This window comes from Thunnus thynnus, chromosome 2 (assembly GCF_963924715.1).
Source record: "Thunnus thynnus chromosome 2, fThuThy2.1, whole genome shotgun sequence".
Taxonomy (NCBI): domain Eukaryota; kingdom Metazoa; phylum Chordata; class Actinopteri; order Scombriformes; family Scombridae; genus Thunnus; species Thunnus thynnus.
Genome location: NC_089518.1, coordinates 37065667 through 37088489, shown reverse-complemented (window position 1 = coordinate 37088489; position 22823 = coordinate 37065667). Strand labels below are relative to the sequence as shown.

At 38.4% G+C, this 22823-nt stretch overlaps 3 protein-coding genes across 6 annotated transcripts; all 3 read left to right on the top strand.

The window, feature by feature from the left end:
- Positions 1-729: 729 nt before the first annotated feature.
- Positions 730-4770, top strand: LOC137172587 (natterin-3-like). Its single transcript, XM_067577099.1, has 3 exons — positions 730-1644; positions 3145-3238; positions 3531-4770. Exons 1-3 carry the CDS (start codon positions 1615-1617, stop codon positions 4616-4618), a joined length of 1212 nt encoding a protein of 403 aa, XP_067433200.1. The 5' UTR covers positions 730-1614; the 3' UTR covers positions 4619-4770.
- Positions 4771-10017: 5247 nt separating this feature from the next.
- On the top strand, positions 10018-12062 carry LOC137172578 (natterin-3-like). The gene is made up of 2 exons (XM_067577090.1): positions 10018-10382; positions 10895-12062. Exons 1-2 carry the CDS (start codon positions 10268-10270, stop codon positions 11983-11985), a joined length of 1206 nt encoding a protein of 401 aa, XP_067433191.1. The 5' UTR covers positions 10018-10267; the 3' UTR covers positions 11986-12062.
- Positions 12063-14537: 2475 nt separating this feature from the next.
- On the top strand, positions 14538-22240 carry ptrh1 (peptidyl-tRNA hydrolase 1 homolog). Of its 4 annotated transcripts, none has more exons than XM_067572947.1 (6): positions 14539-14769; positions 15115-15243; positions 19524-19743; positions 21006-21105; positions 21397-21442; positions 21542-22240. In XM_067572947.1, exons 2-6 carry the CDS (start codon positions 15136-15138, stop codon positions 21818-21820), a joined length of 753 nt encoding a protein of 250 aa, XP_067429048.1. In that variant the 5' UTR covers positions 14539-14769; positions 15115-15135; the 3' UTR covers positions 21821-22240. The 4 variants fall into 4 exon arrangements, with proteins under 4 accessions (XP_067429023.1, XP_067429048.1, XP_067429039.1 ...); XM_067572938.1 differs by having other exon boundaries at positions 14539-14953; positions 15118-15243; XM_067572928.1 differs by having other exon boundaries at positions 14540-14769; positions 15118-15243.
- The last annotated feature ends 583 nt before the right edge of the window (positions 22241-22823 follow it).

Sequence of the window (22823 nt, the reverse complement as noted above, 5' to 3'; positions counted from 1 at the left end):
TTATGTCAATGAAACTCCTAAAGCTCAACATGGAGAAGATTGAGCTTGTGATCTTTCAAGGAAAAATGTATTGTGGTGACCTGGGTGTGAACCTGGATGATAAACTGTTATTTTCACCAAACTTGGCAGCAGTAGCTCCTGTCGATTCCTCCTGTACAACATCAGGAGGATCCTAACCTTCTTCACTGGTGAGGCGGCCCAGGTGTTCATCCAGGTGCTTGTTATCTTCCACCTAGACGACTGCAACTCCAATTCAAGACTCTGGCGCTAGGTTACAGGGCACAGAATTCTCCATCCCACCTCCCAGCCACAGTTAAACCCTACACACCGTTGTGCTTCTCTGGCTCTGGGAGATTGACCACCCAGTCACCACCAGAACCCTGTGGTCGCTTATCTGGATCAGGGCTCTTTTTGGTGAACACGCCGCTGAGGCCTGGACATCAGAGTCACTGCACACCTACCTTTTCAAACTACACCCCAATGTATATTAACATCTCATTAACTTAAACCGGCATTAACTGTTTCTGCCTCTTGGGGGCAGTGGCAACTAGCTGTGAACATAATACTTACATATCAGCATCTTATAAAGTTGACATGACAAACTGTGACTTATTTCCATATCCAGCAGTTATGGAGCAACATTATCATTCATTAAGAGTGATGTTTGTGATCACCTGATGAAGTCCAATATTCACTCTTTTTTTAGCTGTTCTGGTCTCTACTATCTCCTAAGAAAAATATTTTACTCTTTAGCTTAGATGCACCACCATGTTCACCAGCACGTCTCTAACTTTGTCTTACTACCATTTGATGCTGAGCAGTTACAGTGCAGTTGATTTTTAGAGCTTTTTGCCAAAAAACAGCTGCTTGCTGCAGCCAATAATTATGCAATTAGAGCAGTGAGAGTGGACCAAAACAACAAAGTTGCGGACCAGAAATCCAAAACAATGAGTTGAGAAACATTATAATACTCTGTAGAGGTGAAGGGTGAGAGTCAGGTGATCATTCTCTCTGGGTTCATCACCACCAGCAACACCTTTCACATATCATGTGATCCATTATTAATATAATAATATTGATTAAAGCTGCCACTCTTAGTTGTTTGTTTGGAAGGGATGCACCTACTTAGGTTGAATGTGCTTATTGTAAGTCTATTTGGAGAAAAGCATCTGCTAAATTACTGTAATGGAATAGAATCATGTCTTTAAATTTAATAGTTTTGGTTAAAAAAAAAGATCTGGATCTGGATCTATGATTTCTATCAATACACAATTACTGTCTAAGTCTCATTTTCAAATGTTGGCTAAAGATCAATCCATGCAGTAAATTTAATGGAAATCCATTAATACATTTTTGGAAGTGTCTTGGTGACAGAGAGAAATAGACAACCTGACTAAACTAAAAAGTATGTTTTAAGGGAAAATTCTCTTCCTGAATTGAAAAGTCTGTAGTCTGACAGTAACACTGACAAGAAAAGCACGAGTCCTCCTCAGCTGTTAACAAACCCACTGCACCAGTTTCTGATCATTGGTCAATGTCAGATCTGAGTGAAAGTGTACAGCCTGCTTTATGATTCAGTCATAAACCAGTATATATAAACCTGGAGGTGACTGGATGTGGACTCAGTGGGGAGCGACCGTAACGGTGAGTGCATGTTCAGAAAAATAATTGATAAACTTGATAAACAGGCCATAATCTATAATAATCAAATTGTATTAATTGTTACATGGCTATTCCTATATACTTTAATAATATATATGTTGTATGTGTAAAGTAAAGATCTGGCTATATCAAATGTCTTCTGGGGAAAATGTAGTATGTAATTGTCTCTATTAATGTGGTTATTTGAAAAATTTATATCATCTAATTATCTATTCAGATTAATAATAATCAATGATAAATTAAATTATCCTAAATCAACATAAACAACTAAACAGACAATATGTAATGTTGAATGACAATGTAAAAACTACGTAAAAATTATCTATTTTATTTTATCTATTTATTTATTTTTGTTAGGTAAAATGAGGAGTAATTTGTTTGAGTAAAAAAATATTGAATACTTACTGACATTATTATTGTCATTAAATGTTCTATATATCTAGGATCTGAGTTATGCAGGTCCTCCAGATATGACAACGTCTTGTGTTTTATAACATTATTATAATAACAGTTTTATTTTCTTACTGAGGTAATTACTGAAGTAATCTTGACACCTTTTTCTCACAAAATACCATCAATTTCATTCTGATAGATGAATCCATGTTAGATTGTTTTCCCTTAAAGGTGCGGTGTGTAGGATTTAGTGGCATCTAGCACAACGAACATGGCAGAAATGGAATATAATATTCATAAATATGTTTTAAGTAGTGTATAATCCCATGAAAATACGAATCATTGTGTTTTTGTTACCTTAAATTAGCCCTTTATATCTAGGTAGGGAGCAGGTCCTCTTTCACAGAGCCCATCATGTTGCACCTTCATGCTTCTACAGTAGCCCAGAATGGACAAACACTGGCTCTAGAGAAGGCCTTTTGCATTTTTCACGACTTTTGCAGCTACCGTGGGTTCTCCTACACGCAGGGGAGGGGAGGGATGTTCAGTTGATTGCAATCTACAACCTCACCACTAGATGCCACTAAATCCCACACACTGGTCCTTTAAATTCCAAATGGGTACAGAGAGTATGACTTTTACTTTTTGTATTTACCCACACTTTCAGAGTGATGTGTACTGATGTACATTGTAATGTACCACACAGATAATTGGTTGGAGATACATGTAACATGTAGAAATATAGAAAGACAGAGATAATAATAGTAATTGAAAAAATATATAATTGTGTCCCAACGATTTGGGCCCCTTAAATGTTGATTTAGTTTGAACAGTATTGTGTTTTTCTCCAGCTTAGAGTTTTGGTCTTTTTTATGGGCAAAAATTGATAAGAAGTGTGGATGCTGTCTGTCAATTGTCAGATGTCTTTAAGAGGGTGAAATGTTTTTTTTCGTTAATTTTTGCCTTTATTTGACAGTTATTAGTGAAGAGACATTCGGCTACTGGGGTGTTCCACCTGAAATGATATCTGACTGCATGATGTCACATTAATGTATAAATGAGTTCAAACATTTTGTGTTGAATCTCCAGATGAAGCTGTCAGTGTTGCTGCTGCCGGCCCTGCTGGCTCTGTCCTCAGCCAGTCTGCAGGACATCATGAAGAAGAGCTCAGAGCACAGAAAAGGTAAACATTTTAACATTTTTTTTGATTAATTTATATTTTTTCTTCATCAGAACAAAGATAAGTGAAGACTATTCTTTCTCATGATTGTACTCTCACAAAACCAGCACACGATTTCTTTTCCCTCTTGAGAAAAAGACGTAATGTTAACGAGGCTGTACAATTCATGACTGACAGCTCTCTCCTTTACTGGATCACGCTTCCCAAAGTTCACTTTACCAATGTCTAACATACACATAATGAATGAAAAATGCAGTTTGGTTTAGTTTTTAAACTGTCCATCTCTTTCATCCAGCTTCCTTACTGAACCCAGAGCTGGAGGGCCGGGTCCCTGACTCGACTGGTAACAACGTGGTGTCGGTTCCTTTGACTCCTGCTGAGCTGGAGCAGCAGGAGGATCTGCCTTCCTCCCTCATATTCGGTGATAACGTCAACCTGGAATGGTTGACCTGGGGTGGCTCTCTGCCCAATGGAGCCGTTGCAATCTACAACGGCTACACTGAGCGCACCGACTACGTCTGCAAGTACAAGTGCGAAGCTGGCTTCTACAACCCAAGCCTGGGCCCATACTGCCGCTACCCCTATGGAGACCAAGAGTACTACGCTCCTGAGTTTGAGATCCTGGCCAACAAAGACAACTTTGAGTTCCTGGAGTGGAAGGAAGGTTCCTACGGTTCAGTGCCCCAGTATTCAGTTAGGACCTGCCCAGGTGTTGGCATCTATGTTGGGAAGAACAAATACGGTCTCGGGAAGGTTGTTCCTCAGTTTGAAGCCTTCTTCTTGCCGTGGGAAGGCGATGAGTATTGGTACAAGAAGTACCAGGTCCTGACCATCAACAGAGACGCCTACACACAGCACATCTCTGACGTCAAGTATGCCATTGATGAGGTCGCCATCTTTCAGTATCCTCCTGAGACCATGCGCATCTCAGGGGTCACCAACAACGAGTGCCAGACGGTGGTGAAGACAGTCACCATCTCAAAGACAACAGAGGTAGAGACCACCTGGAACATCGGCAGAGCCACCATGCTGGGTATCACAGGCAGCATCACAGCCAAAATCCCACTCATCGGCTCTGGGGGCATTGAGCTGAGTGGCGAGAAGACGCTGCAGTTCTCCAGGGGAACCACCATGGTGGAGGCGCTCAGCCACTCTGTGTCTGTGGAGCTCAAAGTCCCACCAAACCACTCCTGCAGAGTCCGCATGGAGGGACGCAAGATCAAAGCCGACATCCCCTACACGGCACGCCTCAGCCGCACCTACCGCAACGGCGAGACCCAGTGGACGTCCATCTCAGGGATGTACGACGGCGTCCAGATCGGAGAAGTCCGGGCCGTGGTGGACCGCTGTGAACCTGTACCTGATGCCGAGCCATGCCCCTGAAAGACTGACAGACGGAAAAACCCACCAAAATATATTTTTAAAACATCTTCTGTTTGTGATATTGAAACATCACGATTAAAATAATGCCATGAACATGTGTCAGCTGGTGTCTGAAAGAAAACTTGTAATAATAAAAACATTTGGCATTTTAACTTTTTCTTTGCTTCACTTCTGTTAAAAATATCTTTTCCTCTTTTCCAGCACATAAAATTGATGAAAGGTTATGATTTATGATATTGTAATATCTTCAGTTTGCATACACAAACACCAAAATAGTTAAGTACATTTACTCAGCACGGCATTTAAGTACATTTTTTTCCATTTTGAGAGACTTTCAACTTTTCCTCCACTGTGATTTAGAGATAATAGTTTACATTCTTCCCTTCACGTCATTTATCTGACAGCTGGAGTCACTGGTTACTCTGCAGATAAACATTTTATATACAAAACAAACAATGCATGCTAAATTATCAGCAATTTGATGTCCTGAAAAATACTTTTTGATACATAGGTACATTTGATTTAATTACTTATATAATATTATTATAATATAATAAAATATATAATATTTATTACTTTCACCACTGACAAACCAAACATATATAAAAGAAAGCTGAGATAATATTAAAATTAAAACAAGGACGGTCAAACACTCTGTGTTTTAATAACCCACTGGAGTTTGTATGTGCAGGGATATAACTAAACTATATAACTAAAATAAGAAACAATAAGGAAAATTTCAGATTAAAAAAAAAAGGAACTGATTCACAGCAGATTCAAGTTGTAATTACTTACTGTAACAAAAACATTAATTATTTAGTTTAACTTTATTTAATGGGCTTCAGAAATATTTGTAATAAGTGGTAGCCATTTTTTTTGAAAATATTGTATAATTTCAGTCTCATCAGTATCATCCTCATTAAAATATGTCCATTTATGCATTTTCCCTCCTCCAGCATGCTCCTCCATGTTAGTTCCAGTCTTATTTATATATTTGGGGCTGTAAAATACAGTATTTATAGATTTCCATTGGTGTTCAAATGAGTAATGCTATGAACATTGCTATATTTCATGTTTCATTCACAGCACATTCTCAAAGCGGAAATTCCCATTTATTTAGGCGTTTTCTTCACTTTGTGGTGTTTCACTTCATAGAGGACAACAGAATTAATACATAAGGAAATATTTACTTTAATATTTATATCGTATTCGGCGGGCCAGCTGTGGCTCAGCAGGTACAGCTGCTCCACTAATCACAGGGTTGGCAGTTCCATCCCAGGCTCCTCCTGCTGCCCATATGTTGAAGTGTCCTTGAGCAAGACATTAATGCTTTGGCGAGTGTATGATACGTTTCTGCCATTTGTGTGTTAAGTGTGTTTGAGGGAGAATGAAAGGTACATTGCAAAGCGCTTTGGATAATAGTGTTGCATTTACAAATCAAACGTATTTCCCCTGACACAGCAAATCATATATAAGACAGTTAATTCAGACTTCAGCTCTATGAGAAAATGAGAAATGGCTCAATGCACTGCAACTTAAGAAAACATATGCAAAAACACAAGCAGAAGAAGAAGAATCACAGCAGTTTTTTAAAAAGTGAGAAAACAACCAAATACTTAAACATATTATCTGTATTTGGTTGTGTTTTCTGTATTTGGTTGTGTGTGAATGTTGTCCATAGGTTGTGAAGGTGTCGAAGTTGTTTTTCTCATTTTCTTTTGTTTTGTCTATTTGTATGTTTTCTAAGTTGCAGTGTGTCTCTCAGGGCCACAACAGAAAATTCTATTATGTGAAAATAAGATGATCAGAGAGAATAAAACCACATCGACTGCGAATCAGAATGAATCACTGCTTGTTCACATTGAGATATTGTGCAAAAACACTGACTATATACATCTGAATAATATACTGAATCTGAATAACAAAGTTCTCGCTCTGCTTGAATGACAAGTTCATTACAAGCATTCACACTCTGCTGAATGCAGGAGCAGCTGAAGGCAGTGACAGTGCAGTTCTGCAGGCGTCTGTCAATGTAAATGACCTTTACGCAGCGTTGCTTCAATACAGAGACCTCATTCAGACTCAAATAAATAAATTGATAATAACTTTCTGTCTCAAGGACAAACACAGATGGCCATGACATCAGCGATTTTCAATGATAGGGCTGTGCGTGCAGAACAATGTCTGTGTTGAACGCCTTCTCCCCTGGTTTAATCTTGGCAGCCAGCAACATTACGCAATAAGGACCGTCTTAATCAATGACCCACTATTACAGGAGATCTAATCACTTTGTTCCCAGCCTGAGCTTATCTAAACATACAGTATCTTGTCATCGATGGAGAAAGAACATCACAGCACTTTGGACATCATGCAATCCCATCGCTTGATAGATATGGGACATTAAAACCAGGCAACTTTATTTTTGAAGCACTTTTAACAGTCTCATCAAAGAGTTATTTCACAGCAAGAGGCAGAGGGAGGAGTGTTTTTTTTTCCTGAACAAGGATCAATAAAGATCTTGTTATCATTATCAGCATGAATACTATTTTAACATCCTCAAGAGCTGCTGGTAGAGGTTTTCTGGTCAAGGACAAAGTATATCTCATGTTGAAACAGCAGGATGACCGTTAATTCATTGATTTCAGATTGACCAGAATGCTTAGCAGCTACTTACCAGCAAAACTGAGCAAAACTGTCGCAGCTTCTGGTTTGGCATGAAAAAGACAAAAGGTTATCACAACAAAGACTTGAAACATTAACATCTAAACACATACTATCTTATTCCTTAATAGTCTTTAGTACAATAATAGTTCACATTCACATATTACAAAAGAACATGTTCTCAGGATACTTAAAGGGGACATAACATGCGTTTTGTGATTTTCTGTTAGTATCATAGGCTGTATAAAATATGGACATAGCCACCATAATGTCACCCACTGGTTTCTAAAGAGCAGTTTTGAAGCTGAAAGTCTTGGCAGTACCTGACCACCTAACTCCCGGCTAATCCAAAATGGGCAAAGAGGTGGAGCTGAGGCAGCCGAATGAAGCCTGGTTGCTGAAATAAGCCACCTAGCGGCTAGCGACCTGTCACTCAAAGCGGCCACATCCTTAATTATGCATTACTATACAGCTTAATAAATATTTAAACAGGTGTGTTATAAAAAATATTCGTATAGTTGTCATGAAAGAGGAAATTAAATTATTAAAATTATTAAAGAGACAGAAGTTAAAACGGCCTGTTAGAGACAGAGGATGAACTGAGGGGCTTCATAAAGGGCCAGTATAAGATAAATAAGGAGTTTTTAACTGGAAATCATGCAAAAATATTCCAGTAGAGCCCCAGATTAAAAATATGGACTTATAAATGTGCATGATACATCCCCTTTAACTAAAGTTAGCGAGCTGGTCCAGATCCCCTGGCTGTAATATCGGTGCATTTTGGGCCACCTAGCTCTCTATTATTACCCAACATAAGCTAATCTGAATTCAAACTCGTATTCATAATGATATGATATATGTTTATCTTTCTGCTGCTTCTTTTCAACCTCCTGCCTTCTGTTGCTAAATATGCTCCAGAGGGATTTTCATTTCTCACATTTCACCTTAGCTTCCCCTTTCCTCCATGCATCACGCTTGTGTGCATGATTGACCAATAGTCATCTGTCCTCAACCAGTGAGTTCACATTTGAGACTAAACCAACTCTTTGCAGGCAGCTGGTGGATTATATTACCATTTCAAATATTATTTAACTTAATTAGGGGCTTGTGTATCTGCTGTTATCGTCATGTTTGCCTTGAAGTTGTACTGGTCAGTTCCTGGTGGGAATACATGTAACTGAAGTGAAACCGGAGTGTTTCCGAAGAAGACCAACCATGCTCAGTCAACCTCCATCATATGATTAAGTCAAACAACAACTAACTAACTTTTTAAGCTTGTGGTATTGTAATTTCCAACATTGATTTGATTCTCCTCTGATCACGTCCAACTGAAAACATCAGACTGAGCAGCAGGAGAGTCCTAACACTGGGTCAACGGGCAAGGAGCGCTGCAGCTCTCCCACCTGTTTATTGGGGGCAATTAGTGTTCAGGGAGGTTTTAAAACTCAGCACATACTGCAGGCAGCGTCACTGCAGCAGGAACCTGAGGTAAAAACTGCTTCTCTACATCTGAGTGAAGTTGTGTGGCTCATTTGCTGATTAATAACATTATGCATCTGATTTTTCTCCTACACGAAATTGATCAGAATCAGGAATAAATTTGTCTAAAATTCTGAATCTGAAATAATTTAAGAGATCCTTCTTGCTTTTTGTACTGATTCAAGATGTTGAGTATTTTCTTAAAATAATAATCTGACAAACATGAAATGGTATCCAATTAATAAGACTGCTTAATTATTGATTATTTCCAAAGAATCTGGGTTGTAATAAGCCTGGTAATGCTGATTTACTGTGCCTCTTATTTATTTTCTTTCTTCTTATTCACTTACATGAAGTAATACAACTTTTCACATTGTATTTGAGCACATTTTGTCCTTGCACTGTATCTGTTGTAGTATCACAAAATTGTATGTTATTTAAAATGTGTTTCTTTCCACTAATCCTGCAGAATTTCCTTTAATTATTTACAATTTGGTAATTGAGGTGCTCTTTAGCAACATTTCTGAAGAACCTGGGACCACAAACTCATGTTTTACCATTTAAAAAATATGGTTTTACTTGCTGTTAAAAAAACAGAAATTCAAATGTTTTACAGTCTTTGATCAGAAAAAGTTTTGGCCTCTTTTTAAAGGAGCATTACGCAGTGTCTAATCTTTATTAACTGCTATAGACAACCATGAGAAACTGCAACATTAACATTAAAAGAATTTATCTTTCTGCTATATGTAATGAATATGGCACAATCACCTATTACTTGCAGTCACACTTTCACAATCTAGTAATTCACTCCAGGTTAAGGTTAGGGCTGTGTTTTCCCCCTAGAGGTCACATGACCAAGGCAAGAAAAAAAAATGTTGATTGAAACTACTTGTTGATTTGTCAAAGAAATTTTTAAATACTTCATAATTTATTCACAAAAAAAGGTGAAACACAGGATGGGCTGAAGAAAAACTTCTTGATCAAACACATTAGTAAAATCCAAGTTATTAGGAGTTCTATTAAATTTCATTGTCACGGTCAATATATTTGCGTCTCTGGCAGTTTAACCTGCAGTTTTGAGCTTGCATTTTTCATTTTCACACCAAAAACTGATGAGAACGATGCAGTTCATGTTCTTGATAATGTTATTGCAATAAAATTGAACCTGGCTCCTTTGTTACATTTTATTTTGTTATTTTAAAACATGCAAGGAGAGCAATGTAAATTTATTTTATTGCTGTCCCAGCATGAACACATGCTGTATAACACACACAGAAAAAATAAATGTTATTACTACTTCGCCCAATATTGTTCTTCATTAATAAACTCAATTGATTTATGAGTAAGACACTCCATCAGCCTCCAAAGGGACATGGCAGAAAAAAAACTGGGAACCACTGGTTTAAGTGTTTATTACTTTTACAGGTTTGATGAGTTTTGGTTTAACTTCAAACTGAAGTAAAAACCAGATTTCTCACTGCTGATAATGTGCTCTTTGTGTTTTTCCAGATGAGGCGGTGTGTAGCTGTCGTCCTAGCAGTGCTGCAGCTCTGCAGCCCAGCGCTGCAGTCTGACCTGCAGCTCTTCGTCTCACAGCTGCAGGACGGACAAGAAAAACCCAGCAGTGAGTCGCATCATTATAATACTGTAGGTTTAATCTGCTCAGAAACTCAGATGGAGAGTTGAATTCTTAAATAAGCAATCTGGAGTGATGCCTGTTCTTTAAAAATTACCGTTAGCATGAAACAAACAGAAATGTCATATTTCCATCATGTTTTCCACATGGTTTTCCATCATTTGAGCTTTGACTTCTGCTCTTTTAATGACGTCATCTCGTTGTGTCCTCTTCTTCTGCAATGGTTTAATGGCACCGACTGGAGAATTAGCGTTTATCCCCTAATATTCACACAACAGTAGTTGATGGAAATGCAATGGGGTTTTGCTTTGGTAGAAAGAAAGCCTTTGAAACAAGACTAGACTCTGATTAGTGCAGCGAAATTAAGGTAATTAAATATATATATATATATTTAGATTGTTTTGATCATTAACTCCTCAAATGTTCAAAGTCAAAATGTATGGTTTCTACCAGAGTTTCATGCTAATTTCTTCTTCTTTTCTTTCTTTTCTCTTTTTTAGAGCCATGGCTTAACCCCACGCTGGAGGATGTTGTCCCTTCTCGGGAAATCATCAAACCTCCCAAAATTAGAGAGATGCCACAAAATGAGATGACCTCACACTCCTTCCCCATGTTTGGTGAACACACGAACCTGAAGTGGGTCACGTGGAATGGCTCCCTTCCAAACGGCGCTGTCGCCATCTTCAACGGCTACACCGAACGCACCGACTACGTGTGCAAAGTCAACTGCGAAGCCGGCTTCTACACTCCCAGCAAAGGGAACTTCTGCCAGTACCCGTACGCCGACCACGAGTACGCATCCTCCAAGTTCGAAGTGCTGGTCAACGTGGACCACTTTGAGTTCCTGGAGTGGGTTGAAGATTCGTACGGGTCCGTTCCCCCTTATGCTGTCAGAACCTGCCCCGACGTGGACATCTACGTGGGCAAAAACAAGTATGGTCTTGGCAAGGTGGTGACCAAACACGAGGCCTTCTTCCTCCCCTGGGAGGGCGATGAGTACTGGTACAAGAGCTACCAGGTGCTCGCTATCAACAGAGACAGCTACAGTCAGCACATCTCTCACGTGGAGTACGGCATCGACCAGATGGAGCTGTTCCACTATCCTCCGGAAACTCTGCAGCTCGCCAAGGTCACCAATCTGGAGTGCAGCAGTGTGGCGAAGACGGTGAAACTGGAGAAGACCAGCACAGTGGAGAAGAGCTGGGACATCGGCCGACAGACCCGCAACGGCTCCGTGTCCACCATGAAGGCCAAAGTGCCCATCCTTGGCCCGGGGACCGTGGATTTCACCAAGGAGCAGACAGTGACCTTCTCAGAGGGGACCACCATGGTGGAGTCCATCAGTCATTCTGTCTCCGTGGAGCTGCTGGTCCCTCCCAACCACTCCTGCAGCGTGAGGATGGACGGCAGGAAGATGACGGCAGACATCCCCTTCACCGGCAGGCTGAGCAGGACCAACTACAACGGAGACACCCACTGGACGACCATCACGGGCACCTACGACGGCGTGAGAGTCGGTGAGATCAACGCCGTGGTGGAGAGGTGTCAGCCGGTGACTGATGCTGTTCCCTGCTCCCCAGCTGAAGACTGATGAGCCGTCTGTTAAATTTACAACTCAAAGACCAAATATAAAAAACTTTTTGCAAATAAAAATTCACTGAACTTCAAGGAGATTTGAATTATTTCTTTTTTTTATTTCCTCTCTTTCTTTGTTTTAGAGATTAATGCCATTTACTTTAATAAATACAACCCTTGAGTGTAATTTTTAAATGAATAATTTCACCACTAGTCGAGGACAAAACTGTTGTATTAAATTCATCAAAGTACATTTTGTATGGACTTAAAAAACATGGCATCAGTAGTTAAAAATTACATCCAGGGTTTCCTTTGATTATTCTCATCTACAAGGCCGGATCACCTGGTCCGGTAATCTAGTAAATACAAGGTCTTATTAACCCTTTCATTCAACTGCCCCCAAAATCCCCAGATTCATTGTGTGTCCAGTCGTTTGTGGTAATTTTATTAACTGAAAATGTGTTTGGGAGTATGCAATATCAAATGAAGTGTAAAGGGCTCTGAGGTGTGTCCCACAATACCCATCTTTTCTGCCAGTGTTGTGGAGGGGCTCTGTCTCAAAATGTATATTGTGCATATTTCTGAATAAATTTAAACTACAGAAACAGGGAGGGGTCAGTAGGGGCTGAAAGCAAATGTTTGCCTTTGGGTCCCTTCTAACCATTCTTTTAAAATGAAAATATTTTATTTATATTTGTCTACTTAAGGTTCTTAATTATTCAGAAAATATGCAAACACTGTTGTGTTACAGGTGGTGGTAAAAAGTTGGGTTATATTGACATAATGAAGACGTATCCTTTAGGTAACAAAATGACTGATAGAGACAGTGTCTGACCCCCAAATGCAAATTTGTGTGTAAAAAGCAACTTGCAGATTGGCAATCCCAGTGAACCAATGTGTGGCAAAATTGAAAAAAAAATTCTATATCTATGCTACAGTGACATCTAGACTCAATTTTATAAGGCCGTTTTCTCTTCCAACTCAAAATCTGGCAAGATACTGGATGTGTTGTCACATAAGGGAGAGCAGTCAAGCTAGGTCCGGTTTATCAATAAGAAATCTGGATCTCAGTTCTGACACTGCTGAGGTTGAAAATATATATTCATATTAACACTACAAAAACATCATTTTGATCCTTGTTAGTTTCTGTTTAAAGGATGAGAAACTAACAAGGATTAAGTGAAATAAATCAGCCAGAAATTCAGTTATAGTGTGAGAACCAGTGGAGAACTAGGCAGATGTTTTGCTAGTGAGCATCTCACAGTGTTGTCACGTTTGATATCACATATCAGGTAGAACCTGCACAAAATGTGCCCAAGCACAAAAATATGCAAGCTCCTTTTCCTGTTAGGAAAGTGGACTCCATGTCCTGACAGGTTGGAATTTGTGCAACCTGCAACAATTATTCACGATGATCAAAAATGATAAAATGAAAAAACAAAACTAGAGAAAAAAAATACAGATTCAATAAATGACGATTGTTCGGGCTCACTGCAGTAGTAGGACCTTACCTACGACTGCACAGTGTACTGCAGGAGGGACAAGGAGAGCGACTCCCTTACGTTACATGATTGTTGTTTTCCTCAAAATGTTTACTTTTCTGTCTGAATTTCTGTCTTTATGTCTTGTTAAACTAATAAAATCATACATTAACCTTTCACAGGATAATTTCCGTGATACATAATCTGTAAATCCAGTAAGAAATTCAACCCGCATGTTGCTCTGTAAGTGGACAATATCACTTGTCCACTTTTTGTGACCTTTCACAGTTAAAAGGTCACAAAATGATGCAAACACTGTCAGCTGATTTGCACTGATGGCTCCTGATTAGTTGAAGGTGTGTTAATCAGGTGCGGTGATTGGTAGGACTCTTGAACTTTCCATGGCACACCGCTCAAGGACACATTTACTGTACATTGACAAACATGGATTACCAAACAGGCAACTGCCCGGTGGCCCCTAAAGCCTCAGGTTTACTCAGTATTATTTGAGTCTACATAATTTGATTAATGGCAAATTTATCATCCATCCTCCAGCTTGTGATCCACATCTTGAATCGAGACTTTGTATTAAAATCTAGTTTTAAGACTTAAATTGTTTCGGTATATATTAGTTCATCTGTTGGCAAACAGATGGCAAAGTGGTATTATTCCATCATAGGAGTACTGTAAGGCTGCAACCAACTATTATTTTAATTTTCAATAAGTCTGACAAGCTTACATTACTCATTTCTAGTTGACATCATGAGTGTATGTGATGTGCTTTTGTGTGTAGCTTTGTATTTTGTATTATGTGTCCTGTGTGTTTGTTATTGTTCTGTTAGGGTTAGGGTTGTTATGTTTTAATTGTGACCTGCCGAAGAGACTGCAGATGAAAATTAGCTATAATCTAACTCTGGTACAGTACATTAAATGGTAAAATTTCTGTTAGCACTCTACATGGTCCCAGTAAATAAATAAGACTTAAAAAAAACCCAAGGATGTTGAGGGGAAAACTAGCAAATATAAGAACTTTCTCAGTCGCCAAGCTAGATGGTGCTGCAGCCCCGCAGAGCAGGAAAAGCTGGTCGCCATGTTGTCTTTGTAAAACTCACTGACTTATATGAGAGAAGCATGACAGGAAAACTAGCTAACATCACCTCCAATGAGCCTTGAGAATACTCTAAAAATGTCATATTTTTTTAGTTTAAGCTGTATTTCATGTTAACCTCACTGCTGCCAGTGTGCTAAACGTATTTTGAGGTTATTTTAAGTCTGTACGTTGGTGTTTAGCTGCCTTGAAGTAGCTTTTAGCCGGCAAGGTACAGTAAGCTAACAAAATCAGTGAAAGTTACCTTCACACTGTTATGGCATAAATATGATGAAAAAATCCAATTCAGTCTCTAATATAGCTAATAAACTAAAGGTGAACACAGTTAAATACAGCTAAAGATTCACACATAGAGAATCCCGTTGAGAAACCAGTCAGTTGACAGTTATCATGCGGTGTGTTTTCATTGAGAAATGTCGTTTTATTAAGATGAATTATCGTATAAACTTCTGAAATTTAACTTCAGTGATAAGAACAGACAGTCTGTTTTATCAGCCGAATGAAAAAAGACACGGTTTTAAGTAAAATTTGTCGTTTTTTGTCGCATTTTTTCAAGAAGCTGTTGAACTTTTTCACAATGCGACGACTTTTAACGAGAGTCATAAACCGAGTTCTGCTGAGTGAACCGTTTACAGCAGCGATGATCTCTGAAGCAGAAATACACACACAAGGTCGCCGAAAACTGGTAAGTTTAAATCCTCCAACACATACTGTTTATTATAAACCAAATAACTAAACTGTAACTCAATGGATAGTTGCCAATATATGTGTATTTATCCCCAGTAATCAATTAATCTGACATATCCCACCAAACATCGTTCAAAAATCTGATAATTTAATAATATTTCATGCACAGGTTAAAGGCTTTATGTCATAAAATAAATGTAAAGACATTTTCTGAATCAGTGTAATCTACTTCTCAATTCTGCATATATTTTATAAAAGAAAATTGCAAATTTACTAATGATCTGTGCTGCTTCAGAAAAAGTGTCATATCTAATTTGCAATGTTTTTTCTAAGTAAGCCTGTTTTTAAATTGATAGATTTTACAATGGAGTTCTGTGGCATCATTTGGACAATCCTGTCTTCTTTTAATACATTTGTCATAATTTTAAGATATTATCTTTACTATAATTTTTCAGTTGTCCCCCACAACTTGTTCACTGTGTGCTGCTCAAGTAAAAAAATAAATAAATAAATAAATGCTCAGTGTGTAGAAGCAGAACACAATGTTTGCAATGTGTCAGCATCCATAGAGCCAAAGAGTCTAATACAATGTAGTCTATAGTATTTCTGTTAACAGAGCTGCTGCCGCTGCCAGTAAATCAGTACCATCAGTACAAGGCAGCGGCTGTATATGTGGTCTGTTGATATCAGTGTCCTCAGCTGACGTTAAATTCTCTCTGGCTAAAGAAAAAGGCTTTTAGCAGCTAAAATCCATCCATCAATCCTCCTTTCAATGTTTTTAAATAATATAACTGGATGTTACTCAATCATGTTTTTATTTCAGCTACATACGGATCATGTGAGAAATCTCATACTCAAACTCCAATAATCTCTAAACATGTGTTCAAAAGAAAAGTTTAAAAACACTTATCATAAAACAACTAAAACTTCTCCAACCCCAATTAAAAAGCCAGTTTTCTCTCTTTGTAGTTGTCACATCAGCCTCCATGTTGTTTTCTGTTGTTTTATATCTTAATTACAAATGCACAAATCTCATTTCACCTTAATATCAAAGTCAACCAAGCAGTATTTTATTATGTCAAATTAAGGATGGCAGCAGTCTCGCATGTTTTAAACTGATATTCTGAACATTATTTATGTTTGTTTATAAGCATCACAGTGTCAGTCTGTCAGTATTAGGGCTACAACTAATGATTATTTTTACTATCGATTAATCTGCCAATTATTCTTCCCATCAATCATTTTGTCTATAAAATGTCAGTGATTAGTACAAAAATGCCTGTTAGATCATTTCCTAGATTCCAAGGTGACGTCTTCCAACCAACAGTCCAAAACCCCAAATATTCACTTTACTGTCATGTATGACAAAGAAAAGCATCACATCTTCAGATCTGAGAAGCTGAAACCAGAGAACTGACGTCATTTGTGCTGAAAAAAAAAAGATGAAAACAATAATCAAAATAGTTTCAGATTAATATTTTGGCAGCCATCATTGAAATCACTGTTTCCCAAAGATCAAGGTGACGTCCTCCGTTGTCCTCAACTTCTAAAATTATTGATATGTAATACAAATGAATATTTTCTGGTTAGTCTTCACAGATTGTAGATCATATTTGTGATATTTTTGGGGTTGTGACTGTTGGCTTTTACAAAACAAGACAATTGAGGACGTTGCCTTGATCTTCAGGGAACAATAATCAACATTTTTCACCATTTTCTGACATTTTATAGACCAAACAACTGAGGCTGCAACTAACGATTATTTTGATTATTGATTAATCTGATGATTATTATAATTGTTTTGTCTGTAAAATTAATAATTATTATTATTATTATTTTATTATAACCAACAGTCCAAAACCCAAAATATTTAGTTTAAAAAGAAAAGCATTTGAGAATCTGGAACCAGCGAATGTTTGGCATTTTTGATTTAAAAAAATGACTGATTTGAAAAAACGATTATTCAACGATCAAAATAGTTGCTGCTTGATAATCGAGTGATTAATTGATCAGTTTAGAGCTGTAACAATTAGTCTATTAATTGATTAGTTGCTGACTATTATATTAATTGTCAACTATTTTGATAATTTATTAATCATTTTGAGTCATTTAGGTCACTTTAGGAAACTGTGATCAACATTTTTCACCATTTTTTGACATTTTACAGACCAAACGACTAATCGATATGACAATGGTGGAGAAAATAATCAAAAAGATTCATCAATAATGCAAATAATTGTTAGTTGCAGCTCTAAAATATATAGTTTCATTTTTTTCAAAAAAGGTTCAGTAGGGGAGACCAGGGACAGTTGTAACACTTTTTTTTCCAGATAAATCAAAAACCATTTTCACTGGAACTGTCCATTTGCTTTATAATAAACTTCAGTGTATCAACTACTGGAACGATGCATTTCAGTGGTTTTATGAAATATGTACAGGTTGCAAAATTAATTTAAATACAGTCACTGCACTGTTACAACCGTCACCAGCAGTGTACAGGGACGGATTATTACGGAAAAGATTATTTAACATTCATATTATTGTGACTATTCATTTTTTTTAAATAATGAATACATTTTTCACTCTACGTGACAAAAAAAAGAGGTGAAGCCATCAAATTATAATGCAAGAAAATTATTTAATGAGTGGAACAAACATCCTCAAAAAGGTTTAAACTTGAAATCAAAATGGATTAGTCCGAGGACAACATTCAGTACAGGGTCACATGGCAAACACCATATGATTCGTTTATGTAGGCCTTTTATAAATGAATCCCAGTATCACCAGCCATTCTTTCACCTCATGTTAACTAGCTTGACTGCTAGTTTGACACGTTAGGCATTTCTGTTTTTAGCTTACGAGACAGTGATTCTAATAGGTCTGTAGTCTGCTGGTCGACTGGTCGATTAGTTGGTCGATATGCTCTCGTCCAACTAAATTCTCATTGGTCGAATAATCTCCGTGTTACTTTCATAAGGAGAAAATTGTGACATCAACAGCCTTCCAGGATTAATCCATTATTTCCTGCGGCGGGAGGGACAGACTATATTATGTATTCAAAACCCTCGTTGTTTTCACAACTTTGAACTCGCCCAACCTAATGGAGACTGCTGGGTCTAACTGTACTCAACGTTTACTGATTCAGTGTTTCTCCTATAATTATAACAACAAGAAAAAAATATTTTTTAATGTCAAAAATAACGCCAAATATCCATTGATTTGGAAATCAATAGTGTTTGGGAGTGTCTGTGCAGCGCTGTTCCAGTACGTGAGTCAACCACTGTGTCGTTACCAAGGAAACTGTTGGTAGCGTAACTCCGTTAAGGAATACGGCATTGCGTAGTATGTTTGCGTAGCGAGCGGGAAAGAGTGAGCGGCAGGAAAGTGACGGTGGATACGAGCGGAGCAGAGGAAAAGGTTAGCAGTAAGTTGTCAGTCTGGCAGTAAATGTACAGTTCAGACTCCAGTGTGTAACAGTTAATAAATGCTAAAAAGTCAAGTCTGTTGTTTCCTCAAGTGCTGGAAAAGTGAAGGGGGTTAGCTCCAAAGTTAGCAACAATGGGTTAGCCTAACCGACGCGGAGAAATGTGTGACTGCGGAGTTCACTGTGCACTCTCTCCCGTTACAGCCGACCCCACCTCCCCACCCCGCGACTAATCGATTAGCTGAAGATTATGTATGATTTCAGTCTTGACTACAGCTCTAGATTCTAACAATACTTGTTTGGATTCGTAGACATTTGATCTCAGGACAGTATCCAAAAAAATACATCTGATAGAAAAGTTACATTTTTACCTCAAAAAAAAAACACTTTTGCTGGTAACTTTCTCTGGGTTAGTTTCCAACGTGGCTCCTTTTTTTGTGTAGAGTGAGTTTAATCACTGTAGCTTGTTTCTGATTGGAGGAATTCAAGGTGTTACAACTGTCCCTGGTCTCCCCTACTTTCTTGAAACAGCCGGTCACTGTCGTGTTTAAAAAACCGCAGTAAATAGTGCGTTTCTTGGGGACTATTTTCAGCAGCGGATTAATACACACTTTAGGAGCCAGGAGTATTTATAATATCAGAACAAGATTTACTCAGAATAAACCACAGTGCCTTTGTTCATCATAATAAAGGAACATCAACAGTCCAATGTTGTGTTTTAGTCCAAAAAAATGTTTGAAAGTCAAATTTCTGGCAGCAACAAACACAAACGCTGCTCCGTTACAGAACACACAGCCTTTAATGTGTGTGTGTGTGTGTGTGTGTGTGTGTGTGTGTGTGCGTGTGCGTGCCAGGTGGTGGGGCTGGGTAACACGGGGATGGAGAGTACCAGACACAGCGTGGGCATGGCGGTGCTCGGCGCGCTCGCCGCCCGGCTCGGTGTGGCCGACCGTTGGCGCGGCGACAAGCAAGTGTCCGGTGAGGTCATCGTGTCAGAGGTACAACACACGCACGTGGTGCTGCTCCGTCCCAGGCTGCTCATGAACATCAACGGAGTGTCAGTGGCCAAAGCAGGTGAGGTCACCGTCTCTGTGTTTACAATCCGTCAGCATGTTTGTGTTTATTATTTATTTATGAACAAAGGTAAACAAAAGCTGCTTTCTTCAGTTTGGTTTGTTAGATTTTTTTTTTCTTTATGTCCTTTTCAACTCTGCACTCTGTCAATAATTGATTTTATTAAAAAGCAATAAGTTAAAAACAATTATAAATTGTCTGTGTGAGACAAATTATTAATTAAACTGAATGTAAATCAGCAGCAGAGTCACGCTGACGTCACTCAGCTTCAGCGTCTGTTGGTGTTTAAACCAGAACCAGTTTTCACATATTTAATGAACTCTGTGTTTTATATTCTGCTTAATAAAAGCAGTAATAACAGTCGTACAGTCACTGCTAATCACAGCTGAATCTCTTTAATGCTGCAGTCGATCCAAAGGAAATTAATCTGCACAGTTTCATGTGTTTAATCAAGCAAAAATGCAGCTTTTCTCTGTTTTTATATATAATTATAAACGGGGCTGCAACTAGTGATTATTTTCATTATCTGTTTATCTGTTGATTATCTTCTCAATGAATCATTTAGTCCATAAATGTTTAAAACTCTCCAAGTAGTTGAAACTTGAAAATATTTGTCATTTCAAAATATTTGCAGATTAATGTTCTATTGATCGACTAATCGTTGCAGCTCTGATAGTAAACTGAATATCTTTTGTTTTTGGACTGTTGGTCGAACAAAACAAGACATCTGAAGGGCGATTTTTACATTTCCTGACAATTTAAAGACTAAATAATCAATTAATTGAAAAAATAACTAATACATTCTGAAAATAATCTTGAGTTGCAGCCCTCTGCCAATCAGATAATTAAATGTTTGTTTTATTTTTATTATATTATTCTGATTATTGATAGAAGTTTTAGTGAGTAAACTTCATATAAAACTAAGATGAACTGTATTTGTTTGTCATCAGCAGGTGAAGATGCTGATCTGAAGTTTTAATGATCTAAAGCAGTGACTCTATAAAACCTTCATATATGACACCAGACGGATTGTTTTTCTCAGGTTGTTTCGTTTGAATTGTTTTTAAGTCCGGAAGAAGTAAAAATATCTACTGCGAGTTAGATAACCATCAACAGAAATGTTTTTTCCTTCCTAACAACCTGTTTTTCTTTCCTAACGTCTCACAATCTTTAGATTCATCTCGCGGCTCCGTTAAGGGTCGTTCTGACCTTTTTAACTACGCGTCCGCTGATCCTCAGTATCTGTTTTTCTTCCTCTCCAGCTGGTAAATACGGCGTCAAGCCTGAAGACGTCCTGCTGGTCCACGACGAACTGGACAAACCTCTGGGGAAGATCGCCGTCAAATACGGAGGAAGCGCCAGGTCGGTTTCACTCTGACTCATCAGGTTTCTGCCGGTTGCTTCTGCTGCTTTTTTTATATACCAGCAGATACTTGAATTGTCACAGAATTTGAAAAACATGTTTTTCTGTAAAGCTTTTGTTGTTTAACCCTGTGTGAGCATCAAACCTTCCGTCTGTGAGTATGTGAAGCAAATAACAAGATTCAGTGATGCAGAAATACATTTTAAGATATAAATTTATGAAAAGAAGTTTGTGCAACATCAACAAAGGACCCAAAATGAACTTTAACCCTGAATGATTCTTCCTCACAGAGGTCATAACGGAGTCCGCTCCTGCATCGACTGTCTTCAGACTGATGTAAGTAGCCTGTGAGAGTTGCTACATATTCTGCACACTTCCAGGTGGATATTTATGAATTTGTGTGTAAACCAGCGATCGTCTCGTCGTCTCCTGCAGGTGATGCTCCGGCTTCGAGTCGGGATCGGCCGGCCGACGGGGAAAACGTCGGTGGAGCGTCACGTCCTGAGCCGGTTCTCCTCAGAGGAGCAGAAGGTTTTGGACTCTGTTCTGGTCCAGAGCGTGGACCTACTCCTCGCTCAGCTCTCCCAGGAAGACTCCCAGCAGGACTCCCAGTCCCCCTCCTCACCAGCAGGGGGCAGACAAGCAGCACAGAAGAGGAAAGCGAGGGAGCGCTCAGCCTCTCCAGCTCAGGACTCTGCTGCCGGTCAGATATGAAGCTGAATGTTTCTGAACTCTCAAAGACACGACTGCCTCGAACAGAAAACACAGAGAGAAGGACTTTACTCAGATTTATTTCCTCTGTGGCCTGAGATACATTTATTAGAAGTGAGACACTTCTAAGAAAGAGAAGAGCTGCAACTAATGATGGTTTGTATCTGAACTGAACCTTCATAAAATGTCAAAAATGATGGAAGTCAGTCACAGGTTTCCAGTCTGACCAGCAGCCAGAAAACCCAAAGAATGAATAATGTATTTACTCATGTTTGTGTGATTATTGATTGAGATCAATACCTCAAAAACCTGTCAACAGATTTCAGTGAAATTCAGTGGACAGTTTGTTCCGTTGCGGAGGAATGAATTATAATGTTTTTGGTGCTGATCCAGAAATTAATTAAAGCATTTCTTAACGTTGCAGCATATGACTCTGTGTGATTTTCTCATAAAATACCCTGCGATCATCTGTCAGAGTATTTTGAAGCAGATCCTGATGCAGTTTAGAGATATATATTCACATTTATTTGGATTAAAATAAATGAAGAGGATTGTGCAGCCTTGGTGGAGGTAATGAAAAGTCTGATGACAATAAATCAGCTGATAGTCTTTTATTTCCACACAAACAGCATAAAGAAACTTTTGACAAGGATTAAATTTTGATTTTAAGGAATTGTGATGAAGAAATGTACGAAACGTCTCTGATGAATGTCACAAGTTCCTGAGCAGATGCACCTGAGGAAGCATTAGAATAGTTCAACAAATTTAGCAGTCATTACTGGTGTTAAGGGGACCTAAAACAATTAGAACAATTAGAAAATATATATCAATACAGCTGTTAAACGTGTAATCAGAGCAGCGCTGTACTGTGACACAATGGGAATGTTTTTTTACATGAAGTAAGACGTTAAAAAACCTTTTTAAAGCAAAGCGCTCCATGACTAAAGATGAGAGGAGGTCAAGAGATGTGATCATTCAGGGAAATGGACAAGAACATATTACAGGA